The 15,431-nt window shown below is 26.8% G+C and overlaps 1 protein-coding gene and 1 long non-coding RNA gene across 12 annotated transcripts in view; one reads left to right on the top strand and one right to left on the bottom strand.

Annotated features, from left to right (window-relative positions):
* LOC139427143 (uncharacterized) overlaps window positions 1-15,431 on the bottom strand; it is a 199,362-nt gene that overhangs the window by 102,303 nt on the left and 81,628 nt on the right. The gene's annotated exons all lie outside the window — the stretch shown is intronic.
* LOC107450919 (uncharacterized) overlaps window positions 8,854-15,431 on the top strand; it is a 653,937-nt gene continuing 647,359 nt past the window's right edge. For 6 of the 9 annotated variants that reach the window (XM_087155134.1, XM_087155141.1, XM_087155138.1 and 3 more), the window contains exon 1: window positions 8,854-9,086. In XM_087155134.1, coding sequence (XP_087011260.1) covers window positions 9,014-9,086 — 73 coding nt within the window. In that variant the 5' untranslated portion in view covers window positions 8,854-9,013. The remainder of the gene's footprint in view (window positions 9,087-15,431) is intronic. The other 3 variants (XM_087155136.1, XM_087155142.1, XM_087155143.1) reach the window with 3 other exon arrangements.

Here is a 15,431-nt window from a genome sequence, read left to right as displayed (position 1 = left end):
GGATTATGAAGAAAATACTCCTTAGAGTTTAAAAAAAAGGAAGGATGAAACCAAGTCTTATCTTTTGTTCTTACTGAAATATAAAAAAATTTTCACTTTTGAAATTCATTATATCTTTAATATTATGATTTTCCATTTTTTCATGATTTTTAAAGATTTTAAGTGACCCGGAGAGCTTTGATAAATATTGACTATTGGTCAATTTGGCAAAAAAACATAACAAAAAAAATAGTACCGAAACATTTTCTAAAATTTTGATCTTAATGCGATATTTCGAATGATGTTTAACATAAGAAGTTCCGTACGATTTCAAGTATTGAAATTTCTCCCATTCACTTCTAGGGGGAGAAGAGGGATTTTTAATATAATTTTTAACAATAAAAATTACGGATCATCCTTTTTGTCAGGGAAATATTTTTCGAGATATTTAAACATTTATATACTCTCTATTTAGTATCACTTGTATGCGTATTCATTGCTAGTATTATTGATAAGATAGTTATTATATTATTATGATCATTTGATTATTGAAAATTTTAAGAAAAAGTTTCTCCGTGCAAATTCGACTTTCAAAAGATTTTTCTTGTAGAAATAAAAAAAAAAATAAAAATATTAGGAAAATTTATTAAGAGTTTTTATTTATTTCTTTACCAAACATGTTTAATCAGGAATATTTTTTACTGTTTTTTCAGAATTTTACAGAGTTAATAGTACCAAGTATCAATGTATGAGTGATAGAGATAATAATAAATTGGACAATTTTATTTTAGTTGTAAATATCTGAGACCAGAAAAATATTTTGAAAAAAACTTACAGTATCAAAATTGATTAAAAATGCCCATAAATTTTGAAATGAATGCTGCAAGATTTGTAAGCTCCAAATATATATTTAGTAGTAACACAACTGATTTACATGTTACCTCATAAAATTATATATATATATATATATATATATATATATATATATATATATATATATATATATATATATATATATATATATATATATATATATATATATATATATATATATATATATATATATATAGGGTAAACCAACCAGTGAAGGAACACTACCCAGTGAAGGAACATTTTATATATATTGATTAAAAATAAGAATTTGAAAGTTTTTCTTTAGATTGATTGGTAACAATAGCTTACTGCCAAACAATAGGAAGTCATCTAGCAATATTTTAGATTATCTGGTCAAATAGATTTCTCTGAAAAAATTTTTGAATTTGTTATTATCTCTGCAACACCTTGCTTCGTTGAAAAAATTATAAGGTGAGTGTTTGTACTTATATGTTTGAAGTGGAATTAATTGCATGTAGTAGTCTTATTTTTCTCACTGTGAAAAAGAGAATTCAAAATATAGTTATTGAAGTTACGTTTTATTTTTTTTAAAGCACCATAGCATAATCAAGTACTGAGATAAAGGGGTGTTTATTCACTGGATCACCAAACGATGAAAAACCAGTGAAGGAACAATTGTTCCTTTACTGGGTTTTTCTCCCAGTTAATGAAAATAAAAGAAATTTTTTAATTTTCTTGTACTTTTAGTCATATTATACATCAAAATTATGTTTAAAAGACAAAAAACAACTTCCAACCAGTGAAGGAACAGGCATGTTCCTTCACTGGATCACCAAACGATGAAAAACCAGTGAAGGAACAAGTGTTTCTTTACTGGGTTCATTTCTCAGTTAATGAAAATAAAAGAAATTTCGTAATTTTCTTGTACTTTTAGTCATATTATACATCAAAATTCTGTTTAAAAGAAGAAACGATACTCAATTTCTTCAGAAGCTTGAGAGGGAAATCCCTCAAGATATGTTGTAAATTTTTAACGCAGCATTGACGGAAGAGTCTAATATCGAAAATGTCCAAGAGCCTGTACTTTTTTCAATATGGAAGAAGCACGTATTAAAAGAAGACAACTTGGTTAAGTCAAACTTAGGAACTGAAGCTAGTATTTATAATGAATGCATATTAGATATCGAATTTGAAATGAGTCCTCATGCTGATTCTCTTAGTTGAAAAAAGAAATGATTCTGTAAGTAAAATCAGTACTTCTAAAGATCCTCTAGATATAAGTCAATAAGAGATGGATTTGCCTCAAACTTCAAGACACCTTTCCCCCGTCTATTTTCGAGAAAGGCATTCTAGAAATGTTGCTGAAAAATCAGAAGAAGTTTGGAAGAGCCATTTACATTGGCCAAATATTGATGATAAAAAGAAAGGTCAAATAAGAAGAAAAGCGAATAAATTACCTTTTGCACTAACTTCAGAGAAATGGCAAAAATTTCAAGAGGCTGAAAGATCTAAAAAACATTAAAACAAGAGAACATGGAAAAGAAAAAGAAGGAAAAAATACTTAAAAAAGAAATAAAGCTTCAAGAAATAAGAGGAAAAAGAGTAAACAAAAAGGTGATAAAATAATAATGATAATAAACAGCATTGGATGACACAATGATTTAGATTTGACTGTCAAATTATAAGAAAGAATGATTTTTTTTATTTATTTTGTATTTAACATCACTTTAATTTCTAGTTCATGATTACAGAAAAAAGTTAGCATTTTACAAGTACTTGTATCTTAAAATTTCACAAATAGTCTTGTTTTTAGTCGGACCTCTATTTAACAAAATCACTTAATACCAATAATAAGCTCGTTATATGGAAAATTCGTTAAATAGAAAATCACCTCTTAAAATACTTAAACAACACAAAACAGGTTTTAAATTCTTAAACACTAGACATAATTAAAATAGCAAATGATACACTTTTATCTTGTAAACTAGTATCTACTATTTATCATATAAATCGTAACCATAAAAGAAATCTGCATGGAAAGCAAGAATAGAGCAAAACATTATCCAGTGTTACACTATCATGCTATATGCATTTTCAACTAAAAAAAGTCTAAATTAATGTATAAAAATATAGTTGCATTTATTATAAAAGTAATTTTAAACATACATTACCACTTGCGTTATGTTAAATTGCTACGGATGAAATCCGTTAATTTGAAGTGAGTTTTTCGTTTGAAGTGCAAACAAAAAGGGAAAGGGAATTTACTGCTTTCTCTAAGATAATTTTTAGACAAAACAGTAATACATTTCATAAAGCAGTGGCTTCGAAAATTAATTCAAGGTCATTTCCCCCATAAATTGCTTTAACAAGTTTAAAATGTTAATAAATATTTTGGAAAATAGGGAAAGTGGATCTCAATGAAAAGTTCGTTAAATAGAAAATTCACTTCGCTATATGGAAGTTATTTTACAAAAAAATTTCCAAAATGCTCTTGGTTCCTCGAAAAAATTCGTAAAATAGGGAAATTCGTGGAATGGAAGTTCGTTAAATAGATGTCCGACTGTATTTGTATGGCTAAAAAATTCATAAAGAGCATTAAAAAATAACCAAAATTAAGTGTTCCTTCACTGGGCAATTTTGTGTTCCTTCACTGGTAAGAGCTGTTCCTTCACTGGGTCTTCTTACTACTTGTTATTTGAACCTCCAAAACTTTAAAACAATATTATGTAAGTTCTGGAAAATTTTTTTGCATAGTTTGCAATTAGTAACAAATATGTTGACACTGTCATTTAACTGAAATTACGAATTTTGAAATTAATATGATTTTTTAAAAGGCAAGCGAAGCTTAAGTGTTCCTTCACTGGTTAGTTTACCCTATATATATATATATATATATATATATATATATATATATATATATATATATATATATATATATATAGTATATATATATATATATATATATACATATAATATATATATATATATATATATATAATATATATATATATATATATATATATATATATATATATATATATATATATATATATATATATATATATATATATATATATATATATATATATATATATATATATATATATATATTAATATATCACAGCAGCAGATGCAGTTTCAGTTAAACTTTTTTATCAATTTGGACAAAGTGTTGCATTTCATGATAGGAAAAATGAAAAATGAAAGAAAGAATTCATAATTTTAAATTTTTATTTTATTTATGGTTCAAACATGATTTGTAAATTAGGTATTTTGTTGCTTGTCAATGCGTAAGTTATATTTTTTTCAAACTAGCTGGACCTTTAAAGCACATATATAGTCCAATCTTTATTCCATAGTAATAGTAATTTTAAAGAGAATATAATGGCAGAATGGCATTATAAATTCAGTGGCACTCTCATCTTCAGCAATCTCATCTAAAGATCCAGGAGTGATGCCCACAATTTATTAATGCCTCTAGATATATCAGAGATCGTAGTTAACTTAAAAATGTAAAAATTGGTGAAAAAAAAAGTTAGAAAATAAGATATATTTTAGTAATTTCGTATATTTACCACCGCTCTTAATATTTTGAAATAAATAAATCAAGTTACAAAATCTTTGTTTTCGTTAGTGATATTCGTTTAGTTTCAAAATGTTAAGATGAAAGTTAATGAAAAAAATCTTAACTTTTCATTAAAACATTGAAATCATGTTTAATATTTTTTAGATTAAGATTTAAATTTTCCCCCCATTTATTTGTATTGTTTCTCGCAATAAATGATACATTTTTTTATTTTTTAATCACTTACTTATGTCAACATAATACTTTATGTGAAATATCGTGAAATATCGTTTATGTGAAATATCGTTCCATGTTGACAACTCATTCTTGGTGTGCAAATTCTTATGGCAGAGAGTGTAATTTCAACATGTGTAATTTAAAGTGTAATTTTTCTTCTGTCGCTTTTAAACATAAATAGTAGTCTTCAGTTGGTGCATAGTGTGTATTTTCTTAAGGAAATCCAAATTATAAGACAGTAATTATTTGGCACAAAGTACTCCATTAAATCAGAAATAAATAATTTTTAAATAAATAAATATATTATTTGGAATACTATTGAGAATAAAATAAATATTATTGAAAATTGTTTTCAGTAACTCTCATTTATTTTTCTATTGTTAGCTATTGTAGTTCTAAGATGCCTGAATCAATCAGGTATTTCCCAATACATCGAAATCTTTTCTCAATTGATTATTTTTTGTCGCTTCAGTGCACTTTTATTCCATCCTAATTAAAGCAATCAGAATTCTAATCAAACAGGAATTGAAATGAATGGATTATCTATAGGTGGTGAAAGACGCCTCGATTTATTGGTACCTCATTGCGTAAATGCCTGAAATTAAGTGCAGATTAATTATGAAATCGAACCTAAATTGAGGATTCATTGGCTTAAGGAATATCTTGAAATGTTCTTTGAAATGACAAGGCCAGTTAACATGGAATGAATAGCATACAAACAATGTAGTATGGGTGATCAATTTCTGAGGATAATTGCTGTCAATCCTCAGTCCTAAAATAAAGTGGTGTTGAATGGATCTTCTACATCTTCCATGGAACATTCTAGAATTCAATTTTACACCCACTTGCATTATTTGACTCCGGTATGTTTAGGTTGTCCTTTCAGATAAAACAATAATTTTGTTTTCCATATGAATGATGCGTGGTTTTTACTATTGTTCTAGAACGTCGCCTTTAAAATCATAAATGAGGTTTTATTATTTGCTCTAAGGAGATGAGAGAATATATAATAATGCCCGCATTCTAAGATCTTCTTAGTGTTTATTAATATTCAAAAATATGGTTTCCATTTGAAAAGTCCAGGAACTTAATTCATTTCAGATAAGTAGAGTGAGAAGCCTGATTCTACGCATTTAAAATTATTTCTTAGAATTGAATTTATATTATTCTTTCTAAAAACAATTCAATTAGATGCAAATAAATTCATATGTCATAATTTATAATTATGATTTTTTGCAAACTTTTTGAAAATACAAGTTTCTCTTTATGTTTAAAAATTTAAAAAAAGTAAAACAAAATTTTAAAAAAAGTCGTAAATTAAATTTATTTTTTGTAGATACAGATTATAAACAGGGAAGAAAAAACTTTGCTTACTCCTTTGTCTACAAATTTTAAATAATTTTCTTTGGGTCGTTACGTTCTGAATGAGCTATAATGGTAGCTATTATACAATATTATGTATCTTACGGGTTGTACTAATTATTATATACCATTAAATATCAAAAGTTATTGTAATATAATTATTTCAAGCAAAAAAGGGTTTGTTTTTGCATTTTCAACTAAAGTTAGTTTTTTTTCTCATTTTAATAACTAAAAAATATTTAATAAAAACAAATTTACAAAAGGATTAAATTAAGTTAAGTTTCAGAAAATACAATAAAGAACATTTAAAAAACAATCTAAAATATTTTCCGGTTATTTTAATTGCAAACCTAATACCAAAGTTACTATTTTAAAGTTGATCATCCTTTGAAAAGTTGTATCAAGTATTTTTATAAAAAACCTACACAATTATCAGAATAAAAAGAAATAAAAACTTGATAACTAATTTAAATCGGTGATATTTATCAAGCCATATTATATGAACTAAACTATCATATTTATTATTCATTTAACAAAAGGTATTTCCTAAAACATTAAAATAATAATTTGCTACTGTTAACTATACTTTACTACGTTAACTAAACTTTGCTACTGTTTGCTACTGTTAACTATATCTTCTCTTAAAAATATAGATTTCGAAACAAACAATGTTATGAGAACGATTGCACAGCATTTGTTTGTTACGAAAATATGACAAAAAATATTGAAGAAGTTCTTGACTTGTTAAGTTGTGACAAGTACGTCTGATATTTAATGAATCAAACTAACAAAAACTTTATAATACTTAAACCATTACTTTCCTTTATTGAAGTAATAATTTCTATTTTGCACACTTTCACAAAAAAAATTTCCAACGTTTAATAAACATTAGATAAATTTTACCATTGGCTGTAAAAGATATTTCCGTTTTTAATTCTATAAATTTAGTAACAAAAATGATATCTTTTTTATAAAAAAAAATCGCATTTCGAAATATTTATGGATAAGAACATTAAAAACATTTGAGAATCATCAAAATTTTTTATTAATGCTTTATGCTATATTTTTAGAACTAAATTCAAAACTGAATTTTTTTTAATATAAAACAAGTATTGTGAATTATATTAATTTTGTACAAAAAATATATTAAAAGTTTGAACTTTTCGAAAAATAGGTATAAAAAATAAAAATATTCAATTCAACATGCATGAACAAAGTGCTAAAAATTCTTTAAAAATTTAATCCGTTCAAAAATCTACGACTGTGCGCCAAACATCAAATTTAAATATCACTCAAATATGACTTCAATAAAAAGAAAATACTTGAAACGAAAGTATATTTAGCGCACTACTGGCGAATTCCTTTGCTCGAATTAGAAGGCCAAGCTCGCCAAGCATTTCCTTTCCCTCCCTATTTATATCCCCCTCTCAATCAAATTAGTAGGCGGGAGCCAAAACGGTAAGAAAATGAGAGAGTTTTTCTTTTCCTCTTTCATCCTCTTGTTTTGAGATTCCTCCCAGCCTCCTCTCCCCAAGAGAAGAGCAAGAAGGAGATCGATAGAGAGCAGCTCTGATATCAGCGCCCTCTACCTCACAAAGTGACAAACTGAAAAGTTTTTATTTTTCATCCTTTGGAAAATATCATTAGAGGGGAGAAACCAAAAGCTAATTAGATTCTTTTGTCTCTGTCTGAGATCATTTCAACAAAGATGTTAGATACTCACACTTTCTATCTAACAATTTTTTATGCATTGTAGTTTAAGGAAAAGTAGAATAAAAAAAGTTTTGTAAAATATTATATTGTTACGTATGATAAATCAGTAAAAAAATAGAAAGGTGATATTTCATAATTAATATTTTCCTATTTATTTTACCTATGTTTACTCATTTTAAGGTGTTTCCATGTACTGCTTTTTCTTATTATGTCTTATAATATGTTCATATTAATAAAAAAACATATATACAAAAATTCCTTGTCTATATATATTGTGACCCAACAAGTCTCAACCAAATGAAATTTCAAGGCTTGTATAAATTAACAAAAAGACTTTTTTATAACTTGTACTACTTTTACTCATATTACTTTTTTTTACAACTCGCTTCATAAAAGGAAACCTATTTTAAATTAAAATGTTATAACGTATTTGACAGAACCATTTTGTCACTGACTTTTTAGATGAAAAATATCAACAAAGAAAATATAATTTACTTCTGGAAGTTATGGAGTATATCTGTTTTTTAGGAACCATTTCTTGTAATTTTTTTGTCGTTGCTGCTCTTATTTTTGTTGTTGTCGTTGTTGATGTCGTTTTAATTGTAGAGAAAATATTACATAGCACTTAAGCAAAAAACGACAACTCGATAAATTTAAACATATTTATTTACTGATGTAAAATATAAAAAAAGATATATACTTTAAAAAAATATATATAAATGTATGAAGCATTTTTTTCTTGAGTTTTACTGTCATCTGTAACCGTTGTGTTTAATTAATCTAAAATTGATTGCGTTTTTGCAATTAAACGACACCTAAATATAACTAAGTATTTTATTAAGTAAGACTAAAAAAAAGAAACATACCTTTAAAATATGTTTCAATTTTCATTTTTTTTTATTTTTTTTTTGAATAAAAAGAAGATCTTTCTTAGAAGAACAAATAGAACAATTGAATTGAAAAGTTTGTTCTAGAGAATGTTGGAATGAGTATTTCTAATTAGGAAATGCCAATTGTAAAGAGGAGCTCCAACGTCTTTGTCCTGTCGGTACCCATGCACACCCCCACATAACTGGAGCTTATTTACAAAACCTCTGTGAATAGGGTTCGGGCCGCTTCACCTGGATGAAAATCGAGAGAGAGCGGCTCCTCATTTACATTGGCCAGCGAACGAGGTTCGCCCGCACGTGTGGACCCCTGCCCACCCCACTACACCACTGTCTCTCTCGAAACTGCTATCAGCTGCGGACCGGCATTTGGTCATTGGTCTGCGTGCTAGCAAGCAGCCGATCTTTTGTGTGGACATTCCCTCGACCTGTAGAGATGACCAGCGAGCAGAGACGAAGAGGACCAGGTAGCAGGGACCCCAGGGTCTGGCAGCATCATATGAGACAAGGTGTGTAATTTTATTTCTTTTAATAAATCATGGAAATACAGGGGGTGGGGGGCTGTGAGGGGTCAACTGAACACGTGGGTCCAGAATCAAGATTGTTCACCGGCATTGAAAATCAGGAATACGATTCTTTTTAAATATCGTTATTAAGTCACTTTAGTTTGAAGTAAATTTTAAATAAATGCTTCAACTTTTTTAATGAGAAATTTTATCATAAAAGTGTTGTTTATTTTTTATGTTTTGAAATTTTTTAGAATGATTTCGTAACAAAGTGTTTTTTCGTTTGTTTTGATAAATTGTAAAGATTTTTTCTTTCATTTTTTAAAGAAGATATTCATTTTAAGAAGTTTTTTTTTTTTTTTTTGCTTGATTTTTTTAACATGTGATGTATATAAGTTTAATAAATATTTTATTTAAATACTTATAATATTAATAATGCTAAATGTGTGCGTTGTTTTGATTTTACTATAATGTTTATATGTAGTGGTTTTGTTTGATTTTTATATCCCGAGAATTGTTTTCGTTTTATATACATTTATAACTTTTATGGAAAATAACTTTTTTATAGCCTTAGTGTTGTGTGAAGAAAATCGCCCATCTTTTTTTTTTTTTTTTTAAAAAAAAAAATTTCTAAACAAAACAAATATTTGAAGAAAAAAATTCGAAATATTTTGTTTGCGAAATTGTCCTTTAAAATTTTAATCATTAAAAGTTGCTTTGAAAAGATAAGAAAGAGTTGTGTGTGGGAATTCGATGAAAATGCGTGGCGGGCTGCGCGTTGAACTTACAATTGAAAGGATGGGCAAAATGGCGCCAGTACATTCCACCCGCATCTTTTTGATGTCGTGAACAGGAGGTCTTTCTTATCTTTTCTGACACAGGTAAGTGAATAAGGGGCATGAAAATAAATGATCCATGTAAATACTAGTCAAACTATAGGTGTAAGGGGTGGGGGAATGGACAATTAAAGAGAAAAGAGAAGGGGTGTAATAGAAGCAGAGTATCGAGCAACCTTCTCCATTCGCTTTTCCGGCGCCAACTGGAGCACCAGGATAAAAAAGGAGTTTCTTCCCCCTTCTAATCGATGCGTTCGGGTGGAAGGAAGAGAAGGGGGATATCGCATGTAGAAAAAGTTTTTTTCTCTTAGCTTTTCTAAAGAATAAAGAGCAACACCCAACCAGAAAAGCTTCTCGGGCCTTGATGCGCAGTTGGGCGAGTTTTGATTGGGCAAGAGAATGCAAAAATTAATGGATTTTTCGTCGGTTTGCGTCATTTTATGCTAGTGTTTTTGAAAAATTCATTATCTCGTAATGCTCTTGGTGCTTTAGCTAATAATTAATACGGACCCATGCAGAGTGGCTAGTACGCATTCCAAATTGCGGTAATTACTTTTTCCCTGGCTAAATAGTTGCAGGGGGAAAAGTTTTCTAGAGTTTTGTGTTCGAAAGGGTTGTTTATTTTAGGCTCTATAAGAGAAGATCGTAAATTTCAAAAACGGAAAAACTCTTTGTGACTGGTGATGTTCGCGACTTTGAACATCCTTTTGAAATTTTTCTCTTGCTCCGTTTAGTTTTCGTTGCACGCGAAAAAGAGTTTCCGTTCTAAATGAATAGCATATGTTTACTTCTTTTAGTAAACATTGCTCATAGTTTACTTTGCTTCACTTACTTTCAAATTTATTAAAAGATTTTAAATAATAGAATATCTAGAGTTCTTTTATAGCATATTGTTTTGCATAGTAAAAGATAAAATGACCTTTCAATATTTCATTTACAGTACAAAGGTCTTTAGAATAGCATTATTTGACTTGTCTCGATATATTCTATTACAAAAACAAACAAAAAATTTACTTTGTCGCTATTATACTAAAAATTAAACATATCATCAAAATACATTTTCAATTAATCTAAATTTTATATTTCAAGGCATGTTTATAATAATTAATGATTGTTATGTTCAAAGAGAATTTTACAATGGAATAATGAGATTCGAAATTGCCAAACAATAAGCCTTTATTATGAATCTGAAAATTTTTCTTTTTAATAATAATTTCTATTTTAGAATAATAATTTTTAAAATTGGCTCATGTTTTAAAATCGCAGTTTTGTTTAAAATATTTAAATGTTTTGAGCAATTGGACTTAGTTGCCAGCATTAACAAAAAAAATTTAAACCAGTTCACAAACTTATGCAATTGACTTCATTTATGGTATTTTATTTTCAAAGAAAAATGAAAAAAAAATATCTTTCAAAAACACTAATTATAAAAGGATTATTGTATTTTAAGTTTTTTACTTAAAATCTTAAATTTAAAGTAATGATTTATTTAAAAATCTGCTTTAAAACAATTAAAATAAAGTTTATTACTCCATAATTCGTATAACTAAACATTCTTTTGTTAAAAGCTGCAAGTTATTTTGCTTAATTTATTACTAGAAAGACTAATTTGTACTAGCTTTATGTTTTGAGTAGTACAATTTCAATTTTTTTTAATATTTTTATTTCTTAACAACTTATGCAAAATTTAAATGAACTTTATACAACTAAACTTAAATGACTAGTAAACTTTAACAATCTAACTTAATTAGAAAAAATCTTTCATCCTATGACTCTGAATACGAATTAATTTTTGATGAATCGGTTCTTTGATTTAAAAATCAGACTAAGAAAACAAACATAGATAATTGTGTTTACCAGAATCTTAGCCTTTATTGGCATGTCGTGTTTGCATGAATGAATGATTACACACCATTTATCGATAGCTTATACTATAAACTGCATGATCATTACTTACAAAGAATAAAATTATAATTCGAATTTCACAAACTGCATAATTACTTGCAAACTATTACACTCACCAATAAATGAGGGGAGAAATTTTGAGACACAAAAAATTAAACATACAGTGAGTTAGTTTAAATTATGGTATGAGTACATAAATTTGTATATAAAGTACTCCAAATCTAATTGTATAGCTTATTTTTTAACTTGAGTAGCAGATAATTGTAACAATATTAACAGCTCTTAAGTTCCTTACTGGGTAACAACTAAGTACTTATTCACTTTAGAAACTATCTTGACACTGTCTATAGGACATAATTAATTTTTCTAGCATCACCACAGTAGCTTACAGGTTTCTACAAACAAAGTAATTTTTCATCGCGCAATAATCCAGAATCGCTAATGAAACTTTGGAGCAGCTAGAAAAGGAGTTTGCGGTTGAGAGGTTTTGCGTGCTTGCGTGTTAGAAGGTTAAAGAATTACTAAAGAATATCAGAGTGTCAAATTTTATTCCCTCGATACACATGTTTTTAATTTAGTAAGGAATTTTAGAACTTAGGTGATTCTCAAACTACGAAGATTAAAATTTCTTTGAACGCCAAAGTTTCCCTAAAATACAAGCCATTTGTGTAATAATTTTCAACTACGATAATTAGTTTCTTATTTCACGACCACTGACTGAAGAAGAAAGTTTTAAACGGATTTTCTACTCTGAAGTTTTTGTAGATGTCAAACTTTGAATGAGAAATCGTTAGAACTACTTTTGAATTCAGAGCAACGAACTTGTTTTGTCTTGACGACTTATTTCTAAATACAATTCACCTAAGTAGCATTTTATTTGAAAAATATTATTTCATAGGAAGCACATTTTTAAAAATGAAATGTATGTTTTAATTTAAATAGCGACAATTTGCTTTTTAACCTGAAGCAGTAATGCATGAATCCAAATATTTTTAAAAAATTTGCTTTCAATAAATTTTTTTCTCTTTATAAATTTTTTTTGAAAAATTAATAAAACATTAGAAACCCAAATATTTTTAGAGAAACATATTTTCAATTTGGTTTTAGAGAGAAATCAAATCAAACGTTTAGGATGAAAAGGCTTAGTTTACCAATAATGTAATTATTTTGATTTTAAAATCTATTTGTGCAATAAATTTGAAACGTATCACTTCTTATTAAAGAATAAAAAGGACTTCTTTCTTAGTATAAATTCAGACCTAATGCTTCGTAAGTGAATAAACATTGGTGTGTTTTGAGAGAGAGAAAAAGAAACAATCCTGAATATAAAATGAAGATCTAAGATTTTTAATCAGGAAAATATTTCCACTTGTGAAATTTACAACATTTAAACATTACAACAGTTGATTGTTTATTAAAAAAATTTAAATTACGTGTTCTAACAGTTTTAATGACTTATATCTCATAGTTCATACACTTTCCTGATTTTTACTTATAGAAGCATTCATCAAGTATTTTTTCTTCCTGATTTTTCTTTTTATCTACTATAGCTAATTAGTTAAAGGAAGTGTACAGAAGGTGTTTTTTCCCAAAATGAACGAAAAGGATGAACTAATCAAATTAAATTTACACAAGCTATAAGAATAATGCTAAGTATTAATAAGTGATATTTAAGTAACCAAATTTTGGTTTAAAACATTCGGATTTTTAAATTTACAACTATTTAATGCTGCACAGTAATATTTTTTTAAATTGGAAAAAAATTACTTTTTTTATTAAAATTATATCGAAATTACATACAAAATATTCGAAAATTACTCACGAAAAACTTTGAAAAAGTACACAAAATAAGGAAGGGAGCTTTTCCCTCTATTCCTTTATGCGTGAACTTTACCCTTTTTGCTTTTCTCATCCCTTCCTTATGTTAGAAAAAAGTTAAGAAAGTTCCCCCACTACACCTGTTAAAAATACTTTAAGATTGGAAAAGTTAACGACCTCCAGTGAACTTCAGGTTGCGATGTATTTTTAAGAAAGGCTTGATTTGTCTTGAAAGTTATTTCCGAAAACATTTGTAGTCTTTGTTATAAATGATTTTATTTCTTTAAGTGACAACAGCATTATAATATCGCAAAAAAGAAGAAAAAAACTAAAATTTCAAGAAGTCACAGAATACTATGTAGTTTTAAAATTTCTTATATTTTAAACTTCTTAAGAAAATAATTTTAAATTTAAGAAAGATTTAATAAGCATTTAAAGATTTCAAAAAAAGTATCATCCAATTTTTAAAAATTTTGCTAACATTTCATGCAAGATTTCAAAAAAAAATTTTTTATAATTTCTATCATTCTCTATGCAAGTTATGTTACTTGAAGATTTTAAAAAATTTAAACCTAGTAATTAAAATTAGTTTTTAACCATGATTATCAGGTTGAAATATGCTAATATATTTAGAACACAATTTATTTCAAAGGAGATGCAATGTTCAAATGAATTTTACGTACATATTTCAGGTGATAAATGTGATAAGTTTGAGTTCTTAATCTACAAATATTTAATTACTACTGAGTTAATTGTCAGAAAACAATTCATACTTTTTCAGAAACTGACAGTAAGGGTTAATAAATTATTACTTAATCTTATTATCTGTTCTTCAAAATAACCTGCGATAACTCATATTTTTAAAAAAAATATGCCCTGTGAATAAATTCCAAAACAAGGGTTCCTACAAATAAATTTAATTTTTTTTTTTTTTCGTGTATTGGTTTTCAATTTCTTGTTACAATTTTTTTTTATTTTGTTAAATTTATTCAAGCAATAAAAATATTAAGCATTTTTTATTAACAAAACTCGACAGCGTTAAATAGTTTAATTTTTGCATCTATAAATTATTTTAACTTATTTAAATACAAACTTTTTTATTATTCTTTCAGTATGTATTTTTGAATCTTTTTAAACGAGCAATGTAGTAAAAAGAACGCCTATTTGACACTTTTATTTTATTAATTAAATTTAATTGTGTAATAACTCATTAATACAAATACTAAAAAAATAGTTAATTATTTTAAAGCAAAAATATAATGCTATATAATATTTTAAATAAATATTTCATTTTAAGATGAACAACAGAACAATGAAAGATTTTTTTTTGCAATATTCCATCAAATTGAATCTTTCACATAGGATTTAAACAACAATGAAATTTAACTTAAATATTAATATAAGATTATTTTTAACTAAATATATTTTAAACTGTTGCTGGAAAATATTAATGCTAAAGAAAATATAAACATTTCAAAATACTGATGTTTCTTTTTAAAACGAATGATATTGAATAAAATGGTACGAATTCAAACTATTTAAAGAAATTGCCTAAAAAAGCATAATGTAACATCATTTATGAAACCTATAACTATCATTTAAATATCATCTGTATTGCTTTATTGGTAATGAAGTATTTCTAATCATTTTAGAAGCATCAATTTACGATATTAAGTATAGTTTAACTAAGGCCCAATAGGTGGCAGGATATTCGCCGCGCTCTCAAGTTTTCTTGTAAACTGCAGTTCATTCCGAAAGCATGATTTTTTTAAGAGTGAAAAACTTTTTT

This window comes from Parasteatoda tepidariorum, chromosome 11 (genome assembly GCF_982258835.1).
Source record: "Parasteatoda tepidariorum strain Cologne lab strain chromosome 11, Ptep-v5.0, whole genome shotgun sequence".
NCBI classification, from domain to species: Eukaryota; Metazoa; Arthropoda; class Arachnida; order Araneae; family Theridiidae; genus Parasteatoda; species Parasteatoda tepidariorum.
This window is presented reverse-complemented; position numbering and strand designations above follow the sequence as displayed.